Source organism: Manis javanica, chromosome 4 (genome assembly GCF_040802235.1).
Source record: "Manis javanica isolate MJ-LG chromosome 4, MJ_LKY, whole genome shotgun sequence".
Classification (NCBI taxonomy): Eukaryota; Metazoa; Chordata; class Mammalia; order Pholidota; family Manidae; genus Manis; species Manis javanica.
The window spans coordinates 128,798,477-128,820,227 of record NC_133159.1 but is presented as its reverse complement, the minus strand read 5'-3'; the positions used below and the strand labels follow the sequence as shown (position 1 = coordinate 128,820,227).

General features: G+C 53.4%; 1 protein-coding gene and 2 non-coding genes across 10 annotated transcripts; all 3 read right to left on the bottom strand.

Annotated features, from left to right (window-relative positions):
- Positions 1 to 5,625: 5,625 nt before the first annotated feature.
- On the bottom strand, positions 5,626 to 5,707 carry TRNAS-CGA (transfer RNA serine (anticodon CGA)). Its single transcript has one exon. It is a non-coding gene; the product is annotated as a tRNA-Ser (tRNA).
- Positions 5,708 to 6,150: 443 nt separating this feature from the next.
- Positions 6,151 to 6,224, bottom strand: TRNAT-AGU (transfer RNA threonine (anticodon AGU)). Its single transcript has one exon. It is a non-coding gene; the product is annotated as a tRNA-Thr (tRNA).
- Positions 6,225 to 6,839: 615 nt separating this feature from the next.
- PER1 (period circadian regulator 1) lies at positions 6,840 to 21,751 on the bottom strand. Of its 8 annotated transcripts, none has more exons than XM_017680390.3 (23): positions 21,639 to 21,751; positions 16,009 to 16,428; positions 15,797 to 15,895; positions 15,549 to 15,703; positions 15,332 to 15,453; positions 15,038 to 15,239; positions 14,831 to 14,882; positions 14,565 to 14,707; positions 14,104 to 14,182; positions 13,920 to 14,026; positions 13,588 to 13,741; positions 13,399 to 13,507; positions 13,179 to 13,310; positions 12,848 to 12,953; positions 12,574 to 12,745; positions 12,355 to 12,485; positions 11,954 to 12,130; positions 11,087 to 11,329; positions 9,580 to 10,190; positions 8,962 to 9,148; positions 8,567 to 8,756; positions 8,083 to 8,233; positions 6,840 to 7,680 (listed from the first exon to the last, which is right to left on the bottom strand). In XM_017680390.3, the coding sequence occupies exons 2-23, from the start codon at positions 16,281 to 16,283 to the stop codon at positions 7,432 to 7,434; spliced, it is 3,846 nt and encodes a 1,281-aa protein (XP_017535879.1). In that variant the 5' UTR covers positions 16,284 to 16,428; positions 21,639 to 21,751; the 3' UTR covers positions 6,840 to 7,431. The 8 variants fall into 8 exon arrangements, with proteins under 8 accessions (XP_017535879.1, XP_017535881.1, XP_036883015.1 ...); XM_017680392.3 differs by having other exon boundaries at positions 21,601 to 21,732; XM_037027120.2 differs by lacking the exon at positions 21,639 to 21,751 and adding an exon at positions 21,605 to 21,624.

The window sequence follows — 21,751 nt, the reverse complement described above, 5'->3', positions numbered from 1 at the left end:
GGGTTGTGTCAGTGACTGGGAATGCTCTCTTCTTAACTCAAAGCCGTGGCAGTGGCCCCCAGAAGGAAACTACAACAATCTGGGCGTCTGTGTGTCTGTGTGTGTGCATAGCCACTGTATTATTAACGTAGCCGATACTTATGGAGTGCCTCCTGTGTGCCACGTATTGTTGGCACCGAGGGTACATGGGCCTGGGCTTCCCTGAAACTTACTATAAAGTAAGGGAGTAGGGGATAACTAAGAAAGCAGGAAATAATATAGGATGGCTATAAGGCTGGGGAGCAGGGCGGGGGGGGTGGACAACTGGACATGGCAATGACTTGAGCGTGAAGTGCCACTTTACTCTGGCCAGCTAGACAGCCTCTGTGAGGAGATGATATTGGAGACCAGCGCTGGCAGGAACGGGCTTCACAGGTGGGGAGCTAGAGAATCAGGGCCAGTGTTCCTGAACAGAGACTTTGGAGCAGGGCAAAGATAAGAACAGAGAGGCAGACATGCCCATCACACAGGGCCTTGGAGGTTCCTCGAAAGATTATGGATTTTAGTCTAAGTGCAGTGGAAGCGAGTGAAGGTTTTAATCAGGAAAAGTTTTATTCACTGGAGTTTTAAAAGATCACTTTGGCTTCTATGTGGAGAATGGAAGCAGGGAGATCATTTGAGTTGCTAGAGCAATCCTCTAGGCAACACATGAGGGTGGGTTGTACTGAAATGGTGGCAGAGAAGAGAGAAAGTGAATGGATTACTTCTAGGTTTGGGGCTTGAGTAACTGGGTAGATGGTAGTGCTTTTTTTAGGAAACATGGGGAAAGGAGACAGGAAAAGGTTTGGAGGAGAGATCAAACATTGTACTTTAGTCAGGTTAGTTGAGATTCCCTTAGACATTCAAGTGGAAGCTACAGGTAGGCCAGGCTATACAGAGTTTAGGGGTCAGAGCTAGAGGGTAAATATGGCAGAGTCATTGGGAGATAGATGGCTTTTAATGAGACTGGAGCACCTAGGGAAAGAGGAGTGGAGACAGAAGGCAAGGGGCTGAGCAAGGAGCCCTGGGGCAGCCCAGCACTTAGAGGAGGAAGGATTGGCGAAAGAATCCAGAATGATCAGAGGAACCACAGAAAAGCCAGGGGAGTAGAGGAGTGTCCTGGCAACCCAGAGAAGAGTATATGAAGGAGAGAGCAGTCAGCCCTAGCTAAGCTGCTGGGGGGTCAGGTAAGGAGAAGAGAGCGAAATAAGCATCCACTTTGGCATCTTGGAAGTCACAGATGACCTGGGGGGATAGTGACTGTGTGCAGTCCCACTCAAATAGTTCAGGTAAGAATGGGATGTGAAGACATGCAGACAGCAGCTGTGAACAACTCCAATGAGTTCTGCTGTGAACAGTGAGCAGAACAATGTGGGGTGGATAGGAACTGCTAGATGAGGGCTGCTAGAGAATGAATCAAGCTTATTGCTGGAGGGGAGTGAGCTACGGGTAATTTGAGGAGAAAGAAGATACTAAATGTTTATTTGGGAAAGTAGGAAAACAAACCTCCTAGGCTAGAAGAATATGGTTTCTAGACAAGTTGAGAGTCCCTTTGCAATGTGAAAATCTTTAATTTCAGAGGCCAATTCACCATGAAGCCAATAAAGTTTATCTTTCAGGGCCCCTCACACAGGCCCCTGAAAGGGGCCTGGCAACATATTCACATGGTCCTTTACTTCTGTAAATTTGCAAAAGTAAAACATTTATCTATAAGTGGTAAAGACCACTGTCTCTTTCCATTTGGCTTTCCCTCTGTCACACATTCCCCCTAGTGTCCAAATGGCTGTGGGCATTTTAGGGATCTGGTCATGGAGAAGGTGAGTTGAAGAGACATAAAATTTACGGGTTCATGAGAAATGTTAATGTGGTTTCCAGTCACTTCCATGTATAGTTAGTTAGCCTAGCTTTCCTTGTGTAGTAATGGCTTCCAGCAATGCACCCATCACCTGTGGCCAGTCACCAGGCTTCCTGCTATGAATGTGTAAAGCCAGAGGGCACAAGTGATAGGAATGCATCCAGTGGCTCTTGTCAGTCTAAGTACATGGATGTGAGGAGAAACAAGATTTGAAATATAGAGAGACAGTAGCTAGCCTGTGGAAAGCATTATAGAGGTGTGCAGGCAATCGATATGAACAAGTTAATTTTCTGGATGCTGGTATTTGTGGCATGTCAGCTTTTTCAATTTGTAAGTTATTGTGATCTCTTGTTTCACTCTAAATATTACTTTTTGTATCTAACTTTGTGTTATTTTCTTAAAGCCACCTCTCCCCCAAATTATATACTCTTCAGGTCCCCAAAACTTTACATTAGTTGGCCTGGCTGGGTGAGTTTCTCTGTGTAGATGTGGCCATGAGGGCATCTGCCCCACCCATCCCCAATGTTTTTGAGGGATCTCTCTGCAGATGACAGGCCTGTGTGTCAGTGTGGGCCTGTGTGTGTCGGTCTGTGGTTGTGTCTGTGAACATGGTGTGTGTATGGGAGCCTGGGCCTCCAGCCTCTTTCAGGCCTCCCTCTCACCTAGGCCGCATCTGGGCTTGGGGGTGGAGAGCTCGTGTCCCACACGCGCTGGGCCCCTACGGAGGTGGGAGGCGGGGAAGGAACTAAGAAGCACAGCTGGTCGAGTGTCTGAGCTTCCCCTCCCCCGCTGTGACGTCTCCCCAGGCCTAGGTTCCAAGGCTCAGCTCTTCCCTCTTTGTTCTTCAAAGGGAAGGCTAGTTTCCTGGAACCCCCTGGGTCTTGGGTCAGGGGAGTTCCTGGAGGATTGGGTCCTGGGGATTGGGGGTGGGGATGTAGAAGGACCAGGGCCCTGGGCCAAGGGAAGAATCAGGATAGAAGAACTCTATGTAGCCTGAACAAAACAGATGACGACCCCTGCCTCTATAGGTGGTACATTCTTGTGGGGGAAGCAGTCAAATGAACATTATACAAAACTTATTTGTCAGATGGTGATAAGTGCAATGGAGAAAAGTGAAGCAGGGAAGTGGAGCTTGGAAATTGTACTATTAGATGGTTTCATCAGGGATGAACTCATGGAGAAGATGAAATTTAAGAGGTGAGGGTGAAAGCTAACAGGGACACCCAGGGGAAGAACAATTCAGGCAGGGGCCAGCTAGCAGGAAGGAAGGCTTTGAGGGGTAATGTGCCTGACTTGTCAAAGTGACAGAGAGCAGCAAGGGGCAGGCATGGGCATGGCTGGAGTGGAGGTAGCAACTGCAGGACATGTAGCAAGTGCACAACATGTAGGAGACCTCTGTGATAAGGGAAGGCTGATCAGTAGAACCTTCTAGACCATCACAAGGACTTTGTCAGCATGCATTTATTTCTGAATGAGATGAAAAGCTATTGGAGAGCATTTCTCCCCTAGCTTTTTGGCTTTGTTTTGTTTTATTTTTGGCACTTATAATTTTTATATAATTTCAAACTTCCAAAGAAGTTACAAGAATAGTACAAGAAACTCTTGTGTACTCTTCCCAGGTTTATCCATTGTTTACATTTCCCATTTGCTTTATCTTTTCTTTCCAAATGTAATATGGATATCAAATCTGTTTTCTGAAGCATTTGGAGGTAAATTAGAAACATCAGGCTCTTTGCTCACAGTTACTCAGTGTGCATTTCCTAAGAACAAGGACATTCCTAACACAATAATACAATTATCAACATGATATTAAAATTAATACACAATTATTTAATCTTCAGCCCACATCTGCATTTTCTCAAGTGTTTCAATAACATCAGTTACAGTTCTTTTTTCCCAATCCAAGATCACAAGTGGCATTTAGTTGTTATGGCTCATCAGTTTCATTTAATTTGGTAGAATTTTTGTTGTTAATCCTCACGGTTGGAAGAGTTCAGGACTGTTATTTTGCAGAATGTCCTTCAGTTTGGTTTGTCTGAAGTTTCTCTATGAATAGATTCAAGTTTTCAGCCTTTTTTACCTATGAGCCCAGATTCATTTTAGTAGAGAATGGTAGTTAGTAACCAAGATCGGAGTACTTGGTGTGTTTATCTCTACTTGTGCATCATTCCTTCCAGGCTCTCTCACAGAGCTAGGAAATACATGTATGTGTATGTATTGTGTATGTACATGCATTTATTTATCTATAAACATTAAAAAACACGAACTCATATCGATATCCATTGGAAGATTCTGAAGAGAGGAATGACAGAATCTGACTTAGGTTTTAAAAGGATTACTCTGCCCAATGTGTTCAGAATAGACTGTAAAGGAACAAAAGGAAAAGCAAGGAAATAATTTAGGGCTATTCCAGTAATGTTGGTGAGAGATGAGGGTAGCTTGAATCAGAGTGTAGCAAGTAGTCAAATTTTTAATATATTTTAAATTAGAAAATTGCTGACTGATTTGATGTGCAATGTGTGTAAAAGAGAAGATCGGGGATGACAGAAGGCTTTTACTCTGACCAACTGAAAAAATAGAATTTCCGTTTACTGAGACAGAAAGACTACAGGTAAAGCAGGTTTTGGGGAGATGACCAGGAGTTTGGTTTGGACGTTTTAAGTTTGTGATTGCTTCTTAGATATCCAAGTGTAAATGATAAGTAGGCACCAATATGCATCTATAATTCAAGGAAGAGTTTCAGAGTTGGATATGAAAATTTTGGATACATTAATGTATTATTGATATTTAAAGCTCTGAGACTGGAGATCTCTAAGACAATGAGTACAGATACAGAAGAGACTGGAAAATTGAGCCTTGGGAACATTCCGACATTCAGAGATCCAGATGATGTTAGTCTGTGAATGAAATGCTAATGATGTAGAAGGGCGATCAGAAGAAAAACATTAGTATGTTTGTAGGCTGGTGGGAATAATCCAGTTAGAGAGGGAAATTTTGATGGTATAAGAGAGGGTCCTTGAATTAATGATAATAAAATTAATTTAAAAAAAAGAATACCTGTATACCCTTTCCCCAGATTTATGTGGCATTTACCCCAATCACTTCATTTTTTATTTGCAAGAGATATGTATTGCAAATATATATATTTTTCTGATCTAAAAAAAAAGAGAGAGAGAGGGTCCTTGAGCCGGCGTGGGCCAGAGGGATGGGGGTGGTCTAGTAAGGGTAGGAGTTGGCTTTAGGTGGAAGGGTTCATCTACAGTAATGAGGGAAAGGGAGAGTATGTGGCTACAGACAGGTAGGTAGGTAGGTGAGACTGCGGATATCGACGGCAAAGTATCGTCGAAGTGCCTGATTTTCTCAGTGAAACAGGAAGTAAAGCTGAGGGAGGATGAAAGGATTCGTGGTTTGTGGTGAAAGGAGAAGAAATAAAATAGTCGTTTAGGAGAGTTGCAGGGTGATTAGTTAATGGATCTGTAATAACGATTGCCGAGCATCGCTGAGAAACCACCTTAGTGCGATGGAGTTAGGAATTCTAATTAATAGTTAAAATGCTTTCGCCGAGACACAACCGTCCGTGGAGGTGTAGGCAGGGGTCCGAGGCCCGTAAGAGGGCGCTCGCGGACTGGCCACGGGTAGCTCAGTCCCTTGAGAGACTCAGAATAAATGCTGGATTTTCTCCGAAGAAAGCAGTAGGAAAACGAACTTGCTTCTTCCAAAGGTAGTAAACAACCAGTCTTCAAAACTACTGACGCTGTGAGCAGGATTCGAACCTGCGCGGGGAGACCCCATTGGATTTCGAGTCCAACGCCTTAACCACTCGGCCATCACAGCCTCGTGCACTCTCGGGCCTGCGCAACTATAGTTCTCTATCAACAGGCCAGCTGTTCTCCGGCTGTCTCAGGACATCGATGCGCGTGCGCCTCAGCTAGTACTGGCCTTGCCTTCTCTAGCTGTCGTCGGCCTTGTGAGAACTACGCTTTCCTGTTCTCCGCACCGAGCCACAGTACGGCCCCAATAGAGTCTAAATCAGAGTCCATGGTCTCACAGCCTTAAAGACAGACAAAAGGATGCCCTCTTGCCCCTTAGTTTATGACAGTGAAGTAGAAAAGCCAGGCTCTATCCGCGCTCTGAAAGCTTATGGTAACAGAGGCTCGAAGAGTAATTGGGTTGGTAAGTAGACACGACCCTTTTCGCAAGTTGCTGCAGCAGGGGTGTTTGGAAAGGATGGAAGTGCGTCCTTTTTGCAGCAACAGCAGGTTACTTGCAAGCCGCGAAGGCACCGCCGGGATTCGCACCCAGAATCTCCTGTTTACTAAACAGGCGCTTTAACCAGCTAAGCCACGGCGCCAGCAGCAGATGGCCTTTCTAGCAATAGATCAGGTGTTCATGGGCACAGTAAATTACCGTGCTAACAGCAGTTAAGGGCGGGTGGAGGGGGTGGTCCTCAATGATTCATTCCTTCCAAAGTCCTTCCTTTCCTTTCCCAGTTGAGCCAAAAGGTTAGCGCTCACCCCCTCCCTTCTCCCCACCTTTTGGGTCCAACTCGACCATGAATGGGTTGTGACGACCTGTCCCTTAGCCACCGAACTGACCTAAAGGGTCTTCTGTAAGGTGACAGAGCAGCTAAACACCCTCAACTGCTTCAGAGGCCCATGGGGTTAAGTGGGTGTCCCCTCCCTCAGGCACATGTGACCTGGAGGTTAAGCCCTTCATCACAAGTTGACTCTCATCTCCTTCCCAGGACAAACCCAGAGGAGGTAACAGTTAGAGGTGAGAGTGGGCTTTAATTAGGTGGAGATTTAGCAGACTCAGTTAAGACTTTTAAGGTGGAAAGGGTGTGGGACAAAGAGGTCTGGGGTAGTCAGGGGAGGAATTACTCTCCCTACAACCTTCCTGGAAGGGGGTGGGCGGCACATCTCCCCATAGCTTCCCTCACCCAAACCCTAAACTTCATTCCACAAAATCTTTTTTCTTTTTGTATTAGAAAAAATAACAGACACAATATCAAAAACACAAATGCCATTGGTAGAGGGTACAGCTGAGAACACCTGGGTCCCACCTGAGGGGCAGCACCAGGGACTCCATGGTCCACCAACCTCCCCCACCCTGGAGCAGCTAGGGGTTTGGACCACTGGGTCCTGCTTGGGCCTCAGGCCCTCCTCCTCCCATCTGGGGAGGAGGTGGGAGAGAGGGCTATCTCCCCCAATAAATAAGTGCAGCCCCCACCCTAGGGACCAGGACTCTGGCTCAGGTGGAACTTGGAGAGATCACTTCAGCAGCTTGTCAGTAACCTTGCCCAGGGGAAGGAAGAGCTTCTCACCAAGCACTGGAGGTGAGGCTTCTGTGGGCTGCGCTAAAGAGTTCCACCCTCTGTACCCTAAAAGGCCAGAGGCAGCCCCTGGATCCTGGGCTGGTGGTGGGGGTCCTGCCCCCTACAGCGGGAGAAGCTGGGGCAGTTTCCTACTGGTTGGTCCACCCACATCTGAGTTCTGAGTGTTCAGACATGGGAGAAAGATGCTTCTCATGCACTCCTGGAGATGGCCCCAAAATGTAGTCTAGCTGGTGCCATTTTCTGTGGCAGGAAAGTCTGGACTGGACATGCTCCCACCTTGTTCCTCCTCCTCCATGGCCAGGTCCTGAGAGCTTGAGACCCTGGCCCCAGCTTGGGCCTGGGCCTCATCTTCACCCTCACCCTCACCACCACCCTCCTCCATGGGCTCTAGCCCCAGTCCGTCCAGTTCAGAGAAGAGCGGGTCATCAGAGTGGCCAGGGTCTTGAGTGCTACTACCGCAGTCCACACAGGCCTTGGTGGGAGAGAGGGGATGAGTCAGGTGGAGTTCTCATTGCTGACCTGCCACCCCCCAGCTTCCCTTGTCCCCCAGCCCAAGAGCACTTCCCAAAAACATACTCCCAAGAAACACTAGTCTACACAGAGGCACATGGGGCCAACATGATTGGAAAAACATTGTACCCAGAGTATCTAGACCCCAGCATGGACAGTCACAATCAGCACTGGATTGGCCCAGAAATGGTCTACAAAAACTCATGTGGTTTAACACTATATAACCCAACAGCAAACTTAGTGGAATTAACATCCCTCAGAATTAATGACCCAAGGACAATGAGGGTATCAGCCCTTAGCCTCTATTCTTTGAACTTAAGCTTAATTCTTTCTTCTTCCCTCGGGCCTAGACTTCTCTTCTCACCATCACATCAAGGGCCCGAGGCAGCTGGCCCTTCCGGACCCAGGAATGCACAGCACCCAGTTCCCTCCGCTGGTCTTCTGAGAACCGAGGCTGCTGCTTCTGCATGGCCCGGAGCCGCTCCCGGTCCTGCTTGAGCACAGAGGCCATATCCCTGCCCAGCGAAAGGGTTCAGAAGGCAGAGGCTGGAAGCCAGGGTTAGGGACCACAAGGCTGGCATTCTTCCTCTACCCCATCTGCCCACCTGCTGCCTCATGTTCTTCCCCTGAACCAGTCCTCTGAGAGTTGAGGGTTTACAAGACCAGGACAGCTGCCCTTGGCCTGGAAGGAACTAATGATGGGGCTCCAAGGAGCTGGGGTAAGAAGGGAAGCCCTAGGGCAGAGCCAGCCCCAGAAAAGAAAATCTTTACTTAGCTGTGAAATGAGGGTGGCCCAGACTCCCCACCCCTATGAAAGGGAAGCAGAGGTGGCCTCTGAAAGTCCTCACCTAGAGGGCACCTGGTAGGTCATCATGACACGCTGGTCAGCATTGGCCATGAGCAGCCAGATGGGATCCTGGAGCACATATTTAATGACCTGGTCCCCAGGCTCAGCCCTGGCCTGGGCAACCCCAGCTTCAGCCTCGGAAGAGTCGATGCTGCCGAAGTACTTGCTCGTGTGGCTGCTCTGACTGCTGCCTATGAAGCAGAGTAGCCAGCCAACTGAGTCAGGACAGCTGGCACTTCCACCTCCAGGGCCTTACAAGGCCTCCATCAAGGCCACACATCCAGCCCACTGGCCTTCAGAAGCAAGGCATGGGCCCAGACCACTCAGTCAAGGTGGACCCTGGCCTCCCAACTCCCCAGCCACTGCCCAATCCTGGGAAGTGTTGGGAGCACTCACGCGTGATGCTGGCTGAGGTGCTGCCCCCCTCATGGGAGCCTGATCCAGACCCAGAGCCCAAGCCAGAGCCCGAGGAGCCCGAGGCAGCAGAGCCTGTGCCAGAGCGAGAGTCCTCTTGCAGCAGCAACTCCAGCAGGTCGCTGGAGCCCGAAAGCACATCCTGATTGGAGGACTCAGTTACCTCCACCTAGAAGGGCAGAAGGGACAGGGAGGGATTAAGGGCTCCCTTCAACTATTTCCTCTGGTTGTGGGGACCATACCCCACTCCAGTGGCTTCTGTTCCCACTCCAAGACAGTGGAGTCAGGATGAGAGGAGAGCCGGTAAAGGGTAGGGACATGATGCTGGACTATTTCTAAGTTGCAGATAAACTCTAAGAAGTTATTGAGCTGTGCTTGCTACCTGTCAGATAGACAGGACTGTCCCCATTTCACAGATGAGGCAGCTGATTTCTGCATCCTTCAGAAATTCAGCTGGGGTCTCCCACCCCATGAAACCATCTCCTGGAGACTGAGGCCAGGCAGGCAGAGGGCAGGGCAGAAAGGAGCATAAGGTGGGAGGAACAGTGGTGGCACAGAACTACGTGGGGGCTGGTAAGAGGATGTGGGTTAAGTGCTCACCAGTCTGACCTCTGGCTCAGCAACCTCCTCACTGGGAAGTGGGGGCCCAGCACTGCTCCCAGGGCCCCCTGCAACAGTACCCCCCTCAGCACGGAGGGACTCCTCAAGCTGCAGCAGATTTAGCTGGAGCGGGGAGCTGCATCTCGAGTTGAATAGTGGAGAGTCTGGGCGGTGGGGAGGGCTGGGAGGCAGTGGCGGCAGGGACGGGGAAGGGGAGTGGGAGACAGGGGTAGAAGGCCCCTCAGCAGGGGTCTGGGGTATCCCATAGGGATAGGTGGATGGGGTAGGGAACAAATAATTAGGAAGCACCAAGGCTACCATTGGGGTCACCAAAGGAGCAGGGAAAGCTTCAGGGGGCATAGATGTGGGGGCGGAGGGAAGAGGCTGGGGGTCTCCTTGGGGGGAGAACACTGGGAGTGAGTAGGGCTGGACCACAGCTGGGAAGGGAGTAGTGGCTGGTGGTGGGGGCCAAGGGGCAGAGGGCAGCACAGGTGAGGGGTGGGAGACATAGCAGGGAGCTTCAGCCCGGGGAGTTGGCTGGTGGCGTGAGCGCTTGGCTTTGGATCGGCAGTGGTGTCGGCGGCCAACAGGTACGGGGCCATGGTGACAGCCTGTAGGGAGAGACCAGGGTTAGTGAGAGCCTCAACCTGGGGGTTAGCACCCCTACGACCACCATTGCCATGCCACTTTGACCAGAAAAGAGGGCAGGTGAAGGCCCAAGACAAGTGTTTGGCATACAGGCCTACAAAGAACTGAGTGGAAGAAATCTTTGGGGAAGAATTACAGGAGGTAGGGACAAGGGTATTTATTGAGAAAGGAGCCAGAGAAAGGAAGAGTTACATGAGGGGTCGAGTTGTGGGTATGCATTGGACACAGGCATGCTGGCAAATGGGAGAGGACAAGATGGTCCATGACTGCGAACAGGCAGGCAGCTCTGGTCCATCCACCAAACTCCCACAGCCACTGCCAGCCTGGGCACTCCTGCTGCCTGTCGAGGTCATGATCTGCCTAGCTCACAGAAGAGTGAAAAGGTGAGCAGGAAAGCCCAGTTCTGAGTCCTGCATCTGCCTGTAGGGGACCTCCCTCGGACACCCAGAAGACTGCCATCTGCCCCCGAAGTCCCACCCAACCTGGAGTTGTTCAAGCCCTCCTTGCCTGTGTCTGGTCCAGAGTCTATTTACAGATCTCTTAGTGACAACTGAGTCCTAGTGGGGATACTTCCTGCCCCTGTCCCCAGGCTGGGCCTGAAGTGACTTACCTGCAACTGAGCATCTCTGCTGCCAGTCTCAGAGTCAGCCCCCAGGCTGCCTTCCTCTGGCTGCAGCCAGGAACCCCAGCCTAGTGGGGAGAGGCTAGCAAGGGGCCTGTCCCTAGGCAGGGCCCTGGTGGTGGAGGCATCAGCCTGAGTCCCTGGAGCAGAAACATCTCCCCCACAAGAACCCTCTTCCCAGAAAGTGTGGGCCCAGACTGGGCAGTGGGCAGGTTCAGGGATGTCCCAGGTAGTTACCTCGCTCGCCAGGGGCCAAGAGGGCCGTGGAGGAGCCATCAAGTCCACGCAGCCTGCCAAGGTCACGGAAGCGGCTGAGGAAGGCCTGCTCCTCCTTCTGTGTGTGCAGGGATAGCACAGCCTTGGTTAGGCCCACTGGGCGGTAGGCATCTGGGACTGGGTCAGGGGCTACAGTGGGGCTGGGTGCGGGGCTGGGGGCGGGGCCGGGAACCAGGCCAGGCAGGTCTTCCATCATGACGATGTCTGAGAAAAGTGAGATGAGGGAAAGGTCATTAAAATCATCTTAGGGGTTAACACATCTGCACCGTCCCTGCTCCCTCCCCCACCTGACCTGCTCCTATCCAACAGCTTAGCCAACCCCTGACCTCTGCCCCAAAACCAAGCCTAGGCCCCAGGAGCATCTCTTGGCCACCTCCCTACCACTGAGGACTAGCTCTGGGCCCTCTTCTCCATGCAAAGCTGTCCCTTGATGAGAGAATACTCAGTACGCTCCAGTGGCACTACCTATTGGAAGGGAAGCCCTTTCTTGCCCTTCCCTCACACGTTTTCCAGGTCAATGCCCAAAGACCCTTCAGGGGTTTCAAAAGTCCTTGCCTTCAAACCCTCTGTGGTCAGCAACTCTGGGTTAAACCCCCTGACCCTAGACTTTGTGTGAGAACCGACCATAAGAGCACACCAAGCAGGATGGGGAAGACAAAGCAGCAGAAGCTGGTGGAGGGAGAGCACGCAGCAGTAGACCCCCATTAGGATGGAGGCCTCCTTCTCCACATCAGGGACCACAGTGGGAGGGAAAAGCAGGCAGGAGGGAGCTCTGGCTGCAGGGACCAAGTGGAACCCGGACACTGTCCCCTCACTCCACGCCCATACCCGACTCTGGGGGCTTCTTGTCTCCCACGTGGACGATGGTGGAGCTGAAGCTACACTGACTGGTGATGGACACCACGCTCTCCGCCTTATTGGCCAGGGCGAGCGGGCTCAGGGTGCCTCCCACCACGGGCTCCTTCCGCGGGGTGGCCCCCTCCCCAGACAGCACTGACGATGGATCTGTGCAGAGAGATGGCACCAGTTACCACTGTGACCCCCCACAGGAGGTCAGAAGAGGAAACCCTGGTGGGGGTGGGTTGACAGTAGGGAGGAATCTGGAGATCTGGAGGCTGGGAGGGGGGCAAGGCAGAGCAAAGTGGGGGCCCCAGTGGCAGAAGGGTAGAGACACAGGGCCAGCGGGCCATGGCTGGGCAGTGGGAGCAGGGCATGCACCAGGCCTTTACCTTTCTTGGCCCCCACAGAGACTGTGCTTGTCCTCTGTTTGTCATCATCGGAGGCTGAAGAGGCAGTGCAAGAGGAGGAGGAGGCACATTTACGCTTGGTTGTGCTGGGAATGTTGCAGCTCTCCAGGTACCTAACAATGCACCAGAGGATGAGAGGGGGGACTGGCGGGTGAGGTAAGGCCAGGGCCTGAGTGGGAGGAGGTGCCTGGCTGGCCTTACCGGAGGATGCTGTCCAGGCAGTTGATCTGCTGGTAGGAACAACTGGAGGCTTCTTTCCTCTCAGCCTCCCCAGGGACCAAGGCTGGTGGGGCCTGGACTGGAGCAGGGGTGGCCTCCAGCTCTGGATCTGGGGACTGGTAAGGAAGGGTCTTGGTCTTGAATGTGCCTGTAGCTGAGACAAGGAGAAATAAAGGAGAGAAGAACTCCTCTGAGTTAGGGTGAAGGTCAAGGGACCCCCGGGTCTCACTCCTCACCCACACCCTCACTAACATACCAGGCAGGCGGGGTTGGGGTGGAGGCCGGGCCCGGGACTCAATAAAAAGCTGCTGCCCCTGATGCTTCACCAGATGCACATCCTTACAGATCTGCTGGAAGGTAACCTATGGGACAAAGCAAGGCAGCATTGGCAGGGCCTGGTCAGCATCAGGGGCCCACGGCACAGTGCAACAAGGTGTCAGTGGGGAGGCATGGAGGCTGCAAGGAGAGCAGGCCATGGAGGAAAAGGAATGGGGACAAGGTAGAGCTCCTCTGGGATTGGCTATGCTGATTCTGAGAAGACCAGGAAAATGGGGAACTAGAGGGTGAAGTGGGAGGGGGACACTCACCGGGACAGGAGGCCCAGGCCCCTCGGCATCTCCCCCATTGCTGTCACTGGAGGAGCCGGGGCTGAGAAGAGGGCCTGGAGAGGTCACAGGGCCAACTCCACAGAGCCCCGTGGGGCCAGGGCTGTGCACAGGCTGACACAGGAGGAGGGACCAGTTAGATGTTGATGGCCCACTCCCTACCAGCTTGCCATTGCCCAGGCCCCCTCCCCTGAACTCTCACCTGTAACAACAACCGGTGGATCTGCTCTGATAGCTCCTGGACATCAGGGTCCAGGGACAGAGTTGGGCTGGGGGCCGGAGGAGTGAACACATCCTCATTCAGGGGTGCCCTGTGGAAGGATGAGTTGAGCCCTACCCCCTCCTACACCATCCCTTCCCCCAATGCCAGCTCTGGGACACTGCCACTTACGTGCGCACTTTGTGGCGGCCCAATACAAAGGCCACTTTGCGGCTCCAGGGGTGCACGAAGCCAGCCCAGCTGGTGTCCATGGTGACATACTCCCCATTACGGGCACAGAAGCGGATAGGGGAGTGGTCAAAGGGCTGGCCAGCCAGCTGCAGGACTGAAGGGAGTGGGAAATGAGGTGAGGGTCAAAGGGAGGGAGATCTGGATAATGGGGTGGGGGGATACCCTACTGGAGATCCTACTGAAGGACAGACCAGGGCACTGAGGGATATAACCACAAGGGCAGTTATTAGGAAGCCCTGGAGACTAGGGGGAGCAGGATGAGAGGAACTCACTCTTCTTGTGGATGGCCAGCATGAGGGGGCGATCCTCAGGATGCAGGAACAGGAGCACTGGGGCCCCCAGGAGGTCCTGGGGGAGATAGCCCAGCAGTGGGGCAGCCCTGAAACAGGAGAAGGCATCAGAGTGGTCATGGCCTCAGCTCTGGCCATCCCTTTTTCCATGAGGTCCTGACCTCACCTTTCGTCCACATCCTGAAAGAGGCAGCTGGGTGTGTGCCGTGTAGTGAAGATCCTCTTGTCTGGGGGGATCCGGGGAGCTGAGGCACAGAAAGTGTGGCCATTGGGTTTCATCCAGAATGGTCCAGCTCCTCAGTCCTCCATACTGCCTGGGTCCACACTGACTGGCAATCCTCCCTACAGCTCTGCCCTGGATCCTCTGGTCTACAAAGATGGTCTTGTGCCCCAAACCAATAATGAAACTGAGAACAAGGCATTCTTCTTCATCCTTTCTTCGTTTGGGGCTCTGATCCAACTCTACTTTTTACAGGGGACTCCAACACTCACCATCATAATACCTTCCCTGCTCTAAGATTCTGAAGGGCTAGGTCATGCCTCCCAGACCCATGTCTTGCTACATCCCTAGCCTAGAGAAGATACCTTCCTCTTACCCCCACCAGGCCAGGCCCCTGGCCTGCCCACCTTCATAACCCGAATGGATGCGTTCTGCAATGAGTAGGCAGCATGGCTGCGCAAGAGCTCCATCTGGGACCCGGATCTTGGTCACATATGGGGTTAAGCGGAATGGTTGGTACCGAGGCCCAGGATCTCGGTCAGGACCTCCTCTAGTGAGAGAAAGAGGCATTAGGGACTAACCATGGGGGCCACCCACCCTCCACCCCCAGATTACATCCCACACAGCAAAGAAGGGTTTGTAAAAGGTGAGAGGTCCCAATTCTCCCACTTACCTGATACGGCAGAAGACAGACTTCTCCTGGGTGAAGTCCTTGAGGCCTGAACCTGGGACAGACCAGGATGGCAATGAGCATAGCCTCCCATACCCTTTCTGGGCTGAGAGGAACCCAGCAAGGAAAAGCTTGGGTCCTCTGGCCCCCTCATGGCAAGAACTTCTGGAGACTTCTCATCCCTCCCCTGCAAGCACTTGAAGACCTCACCTGCTGAGGCCCCAGTGCCCCAGGTGGGCAGGCGAGATGGGGCAGTGGAACCATAGAAGACGCCCACATCCTGGGGAGCCAGGAGCTCTGAGAAACGAGCACCCCGGAACACATCCCGCTTGCAGCGAAGCAGGATACCTGCCTGCTCTGAAATGTACACGATGCGGCCTGTCAGGAAGGAGACAGCCACGGAGAAAGTATCCTAGGCAAGAAAGCAAGGACAAGAGCAGATTCAGGAGTTGTGGGAGTAGGGATGGAGGTGGACTGGGAGGCATAGGCCGGGCAGCAGCTGACCTGGTTGCGAAGAGTGTACTCAGATGTGATATGCTCCAGCTCCTCCAGGGTGTAGGTAGACATATCCATGGCACAAGGCTCACCCTCCTCCAGGCTCCACTGCTGGTAGTATTCCTGGTTGGCTGCAGGGTGAGGGTAGTGAAGCATATAATGAGGAGACTGCCCCACCATGGCATCCCAGGACCCAGCCATTGCCCTCCCAGGAAGTACCACTCACCCTGCACCTGCTTGACACAGGCCAGAGCATACTGTAATGTGGCCAGGGTCCCAGAGCGGCCCTTGCCCCGGCGCTCTGGTGGCAAGCGAAGCTTGAGCTCCCGCAGAGCCATCATGAGTTCCTTCTGGGTCCTTGCCCGTGCTGACTGTTCACTGCTACAGGGCCCACAAGAAAGGAAGGTACAGAGGCATTAGCCCCAGAGTGTGGCCCAGGCCCCCAGGCCCCTCCCCCACCCTCCCCCCACAAACCTGCAGCCACTGGTAGATGGGTTGTCCTGCTCTGAGCTGGCACTCAGGAGACTGTAGGCAATGGAACTGCTGGGTGGAGATGGGCTCTGAGAGTTTGTGCTGGGGAGAAGGAATGGGCCCAAATGAGGGGAAAATGGCCAACACCATTGGCCTATCTTCTAGTTCATCCTGCTCACAAGCCTACTCCCAGACAGACACATACCCATACACACCTTTTACTGCTCTCAGTGGTCTCCAGGAGGGCTGAGTCCTTGCCGTTGCCAGAGGAGGAGCTATGTGAGCTCCGCTGTGAAGCACCCCTGGACTCGGGCCCATTGGACTCATTGCCACTTGACCCATTGCTGTTGGCATCTGTGTCATCAGCCAGGCTGGGGCCAGGGCAAGACCGGTGCTGTGGAGGCCCAGGGGATGGGGCCCCTCCAGGACAAAAGGATTCCTCCGGCCTGGGGTCCCCTATCCCATCAGTTCCTTCTAGAGGGCTGCTCATGTTTGGGCCATGGAGAGGGCGTGAGGAAAAGAGAGAAGGCGGAGAGGCCACCACGAATGTACAAGGGGGCCGGGAAGCCTGGCGACGGTAATGAGATGGAAGATCCAAGCCTCTAAGGATTCCGAAGTTCGATCACAGCAGGTACCTGGAGAGAGACCCGGAAGTAGGACTTGGAGAAAGCTGGACTCTTAACTTTACAGTACCTGCCGGCTGCACTCAGCCTGCCTGCCCTCACGCTCCTGGACCCTAGGCTTTCAAAAGAGAGCCTATGTATGCTCCATTTCCTGTCCCCAGAGGGCGGTTGCAGGTGGGAAAGGGCCTCTCTGAGCTTTCCCCTACATTCCCAGCCAGAGTGGCCAGGGTAAGTAGTGCCTGAGCAATAGACTAAATCTACGGCGGTGGGCCAAATCCTGGACACTTCCCATTTCCCAAATCCCATAGGCCCCCACTCTGGCTGGGACTCCAAGGCATCCGATTAGGAGGTGGGCCTGTCACCTCCTATATTTAGGCCTCCGGGCTAATTTTATCCGGGGGCGGTGCCCCCCCCGCTGCACATGCGCGACCCCACCACGCGCTTCCACCGCCGCCGCCTCGGTCGCCAGGGAAACCGACGTCAGCAGCTGAGCTCAGCGGTTGCCGTAGGGACCACAGGAGGGTGGGAGGGGCGACCCCTCCCCCATTTCCCGGCGGAAACTGGAGCGACCCACTCCCACACTACTGGGTGCGGCCAGGGGTCGCCCACTTCTAATACGTCCCCAGTCCCTGGAGAGCCCGGTGGCCATCGGGGTTCCGGGGTCTGGCCTTGCCCCCAGGGTCAAAACAACCGCCACCGCCCTCCGCGCCAAAGCTCTCGCCTGGATTCCAGTCATTCTGGTGAAGACGACACAGCGTTTTTCCGGACCCTGAACCCTCTCCCGAACCCGGCACCTGCCATTGTCAGGGACCCAGGAATTCTCCTTCCTCGGTCCTCTATTTTCCCAGACACCCCTCACCCCCCCCCCCATCCGAAGCAGACACCCTCACCTCTGAGCAAAGGACGCACAACAGCCAGAGGATAGTTCTTTCAACTACACCCCCAGGGCCCCAAGCATTTTCTGAGTGCCAGGAGAAAAGCGAAGGCTGTGGCCAACAGCAGGAACTAGCGACGGGAACGGGATGTTCCAGCCCGAACTGGACTGACATCACAGCCGGCGTGGGGCCAGGGATTGGAGGGGGGAGCGCGGGGTGCGCGGAAGGCCTGAAAGGGGTCCTGGTGCTGGGCAAAACCGGGGACTCCTGAGTGACAAAAAAGGCCGCTGGGGACATGCCTGCCGAATGTTGGGTGTGGGGCCGGGATAGCTGGCAACGGGCGACAAAGCTGGAGGTAAGGTAAGCGGGTCAGGAGTGCTGACACCCGGTGCAGGGTTGCAGGGAACACCTAGGTCCCCGGGGGCCAAGGAAGGGTGGACAGCGGCAAGGCAGGCGTATTATTGGTTTGCCGTCTGAGCGCCTGTGCCAAAAGCAGCCCATCAGGCTGGAAGTGGCGGTAATCTGCCTAGGGGCCGTGGAGATGCCTACCTGGCCGCGCGAGCGCCCTCCGGCCGCCCGCCCGCGGTGGTTGCAAGTCCGCAGCGGAGTGGAAGCTCAGCGGGGCCAGGAGGCGGGTTGCATAATGCCTGGCACTGTCCCTCATTGGCCTCCAGCCGACAGAGCCGTAGGACCCGCCCCCGATTGGCTGGGGATCTGGTCCCGGCGCCTGATTGGCTACTGGCTCCCACTGAGGTCAGGACTGTGTCACACACTCGGGCGCACGTGGATCTGGGTGCTGGCGCTGGGCTGAAGGGCCCCAGAGAAAACCGCCCAGCCAATGGGCGCAGGACGCCTAGCACAGTAAATAATGGAATGGAGGGGAGAGGAGGTAAGCTGCCTCTCTTCAAGGAAAAATGCCTGGACCACAATTAGGTGCTGAGGAACCCTGCAGAACAGTACACGGTGGCCTTAACAGAGGTGAGGAAAAGAAATGCAGACCCTGGGAGGTGGGCCAAGCTGGATAAGATGTCTGGTCCTTGGGAGGAGGGGGACAAACAGAAACCTGGCTTGGCCTTACCTGGGTTCCCCTCCCAAGCTTTGGCATCATAATAAAGCCATTTTACCCAACCCCTTCCTCTGACACTTTAAATCCTGCTGACAGCTGAGAGCAGTTGAGGGTCCACGTGTGATGGGGGGGTGGGGTGTGGGGGAGGATGCAAACAATAGAAGGGACAGCAAGAGCCAATACGGGCTGTGAAGGGAAACAATAGCAGGTGCCTCTGTGGCCAATCAGAGAAAAGGTCTCCAGGCAGCCTACATGGTGACTAGTGATTCTTCTCTGAGAATGCGGCCACCCACAGTTAGGGCTGCCCCAAAAGTGGGGCCGTGAAGCCAAGATTATAGGGTAATAGAGGGGGTGACTGAAAGACAGTACCAACTGGGACCCTAGACAGAGAAAGGTGGAGTGGCGAGGGCTTCAGATCTCCACAAGTAGGAAAAGATCCAAGAACCTCACTTGTCACTTTACTGTATTCCCAGAACCTGATATATGATAAGTGATCAATAAACTTGGTGGTTTTGTTAACTGGGATAGACAGAAAAGCCCAAGGGGCCTCAGCAGTGGAGACAGGGCTGGAAATTACAACTTCTAACGGGCGGGGGTGGGGATGGGGAGGTGGGGGTTTGAAAGGGGGTGGTCGCGGGAGCAAAACACTGAGTCCTAATATGAGAAAAAAAGTGTCCGACTGGGCCAGGGAGAGCTGCAGTTACACAGACCCCTCTATCCAAGACTGTAATGAGTAGTTCCTCTCAGGGCTCCCGGGAAATGTGGGTGTCAAGTGAAGAGGCTCACAAGCATAAGCTGGCATAGTCATATGTGGGTGTACTTCCCTCACTGTCACGTGGCCTAGGCTTTCCTAGACAATGGTGTTCTCCATAGGGGCGGGGGAGGAGGAGGGTTCTGTGGAAAAGCTGGGACAGAGGGATGTTATAAAATATATTACCCAGAAAAACCAAAGCCAGAAAACAAAGAATTCAGGAGCCTGGATTCTCAAAAATGTTACCCCAACTTATATACTGTGGCCTAGTCCCTTGTCTCATTTTCAGACAACTCTTCTGGAAACGTCGTGTTTTTTTCCTTCCCGGCTCTCCCTAGGGATTTAGGTGTGCTCTCCCCTAACAGAGGCAGTTCTTGTTCCCCCACCTCCACATCTATCTTTTGCATAGACATAAGGGTCTAGCACTCTAGAAGCCCCCACCTGCTCTCAAGGCCCTGCTTATCCTGCCTCACAGTCCCCACAATAACCAACCCCTGCTGCCGTCAATGGAGGAGAGGGGGGTGGGAGACAGTGGTGACGTCAAAGCGGAGGAAGGGGCCGGGCGAGGCAGCCGGGGAATGTGGGGCAGGGAGACTGGAGAGGCAGCGGTTTGGGAGGCGGCCAGCCCAAGAGGGCGGCGGCCAGCGCACTTGGGAACATCTTGTTCTCTTGGCTGGTGGCCCAGGACATGCTCCCAGACTGGGCGCCTCCCCCAACCCAACGACAGCCATCCTGTCCCAAAGCCAGGGATTCCTGGAGAGAGGATTAGGAGGAAGGGGGTCCCCCGCCCCCGCCCCCACGCTTGCCTCTCTCCTCGACACTCGCACCGCCCTCCCCTCAGCGTGTTCCTACAGCTCCTGGCACTGCTTTCCCCCTCTCCCAAACTGTACACATCTGCTGGCCCAGTCCCAAAGAGTCGGGGCGGGGAAGTTGGAGGCCCAGGTTCTGAGAGAGAGCACGCACCTTTGCTCCTTCCCAGGGGTCCCCTTCCCAACCTGAACCTCTTGTTACTGTGGCAGCTGAGAGGGAGGAGGGGCACGGAGGAGAATAGGTTTAGGATGAGGAAATTAAACTGGGAAAGCAAATGACCCCGCTTGGGAATTAGAACCTGGGAGAGGTATAAAAGGGTGCAAGCTGGTACCTGAAGACCAGAAGAACCAAGAATAAGGAAATGGCGTGGGAGTCACCAAAATATGCAGAAAAACCTGAGAATACTTTCCATCTACAGCATTCACATAAATCTGTCACTACTGTTTTTTCATCTTATAGCCTTTTTTTTAAAGTTAAAACAATTTTAAAACATGACCCAGGCATTTTATTAAGCACTTTACATATATTATCTTGTTCAATCCCCAGAACAATTCTGTGAGATGGGTATTATTATCTCCATTCCACAAAGACCGACTAAGGTTCAGAGTTACTAAACGTGCCTAAATTGCCTCATATGTTCTCTGGCTTTTAACAAGTGGATTCCAGAGTTTAAATCTGAGCTCTGATAAAGGCTTGTTATTCTGGCTTCTTACCCTTTAGGAACCTATGAGGTGTTACCCACCACTGGGGAACCTGGGCCTCTTAAATATACAGCTGATTCTAAGTTTGGTGCCTGGAACACAGACTCCATCCACCCTCCACCCTCCTCTGGACAGGATCTCAGGCATTTAGTTTTCACTCCTTACACAATCGGAATCATCAAAGCCCCAGTTTTCACATGTTCACAAAGTTCTTGAGATCACCTTAGCAGCCATCAGTCCCAGGGATTTCCTAGGTAGGAACCCCACTTCCTCACTCTCCCATCTTACCAATGTCTGGTTGGTTGTTACCAGAGCACCCTGTTGGTGCCTCCTCACTCCCAGGGGCTCAGGAAGACACGTACACAGCCAATCTGTATAACTGCATCCTCCCTCTCAGGACCCAGCAGTTGCTACCCTACTTTTAAACCCAAGGATGGCACCAAGGCCCAACCCCTCACCTTCACAAATAAGAAAGACATCCAGGGCCTTGATATTACTGGCTCAGGATCATACAAATCATCTCACCACCCTTTCTAAAAAATCACCACGTCAACACCCACTGATACCCTCCTACCCACCCTACCAAGATTCTTCCTCCAGTCTCAGAATCCCGCCTCTTTCAAGTGTTTAAGGCACCTATCCAAAAGCAGCCACGCACTGCTATATCCCCCACCCCCACCCCCGCTCTCAGGAGTCCGGTACCCACACCTCCCTAGGAGCAGGTGGTCACAGCTCACTTAGGTCGCTGAGGGCGTCCGGGCCCCTCTCCCCAGGCAGTCAGGGGTCCCGGTGAGGGACCTGATTTCAGTGATACTTGCCTGGCCCCCTCCCCCGTCTCTCTAGAGCTGAGAGCTCTATTGACAACCATCAGAGCTTCCATCACAGCGATCACACATTCGCATGATTCCCCGCCCCCCCTCCACACACACACTCCATTAACACCCCTCCTGACAGAACACACCACCCTAGAAAAGTTCATACCGACCGCCGCTCATGTCCCCCAACTCTCAAGCACTCACAGCTCGCGGCGCACGCAGAGTCCGAATTCTTCCCATCCCTAACCTCGACAACTAGGGTTGGCTCTTCCAGGTCCACCCACCCGCAGGGCTGCCACGCCCCTCAAGCTTATTGG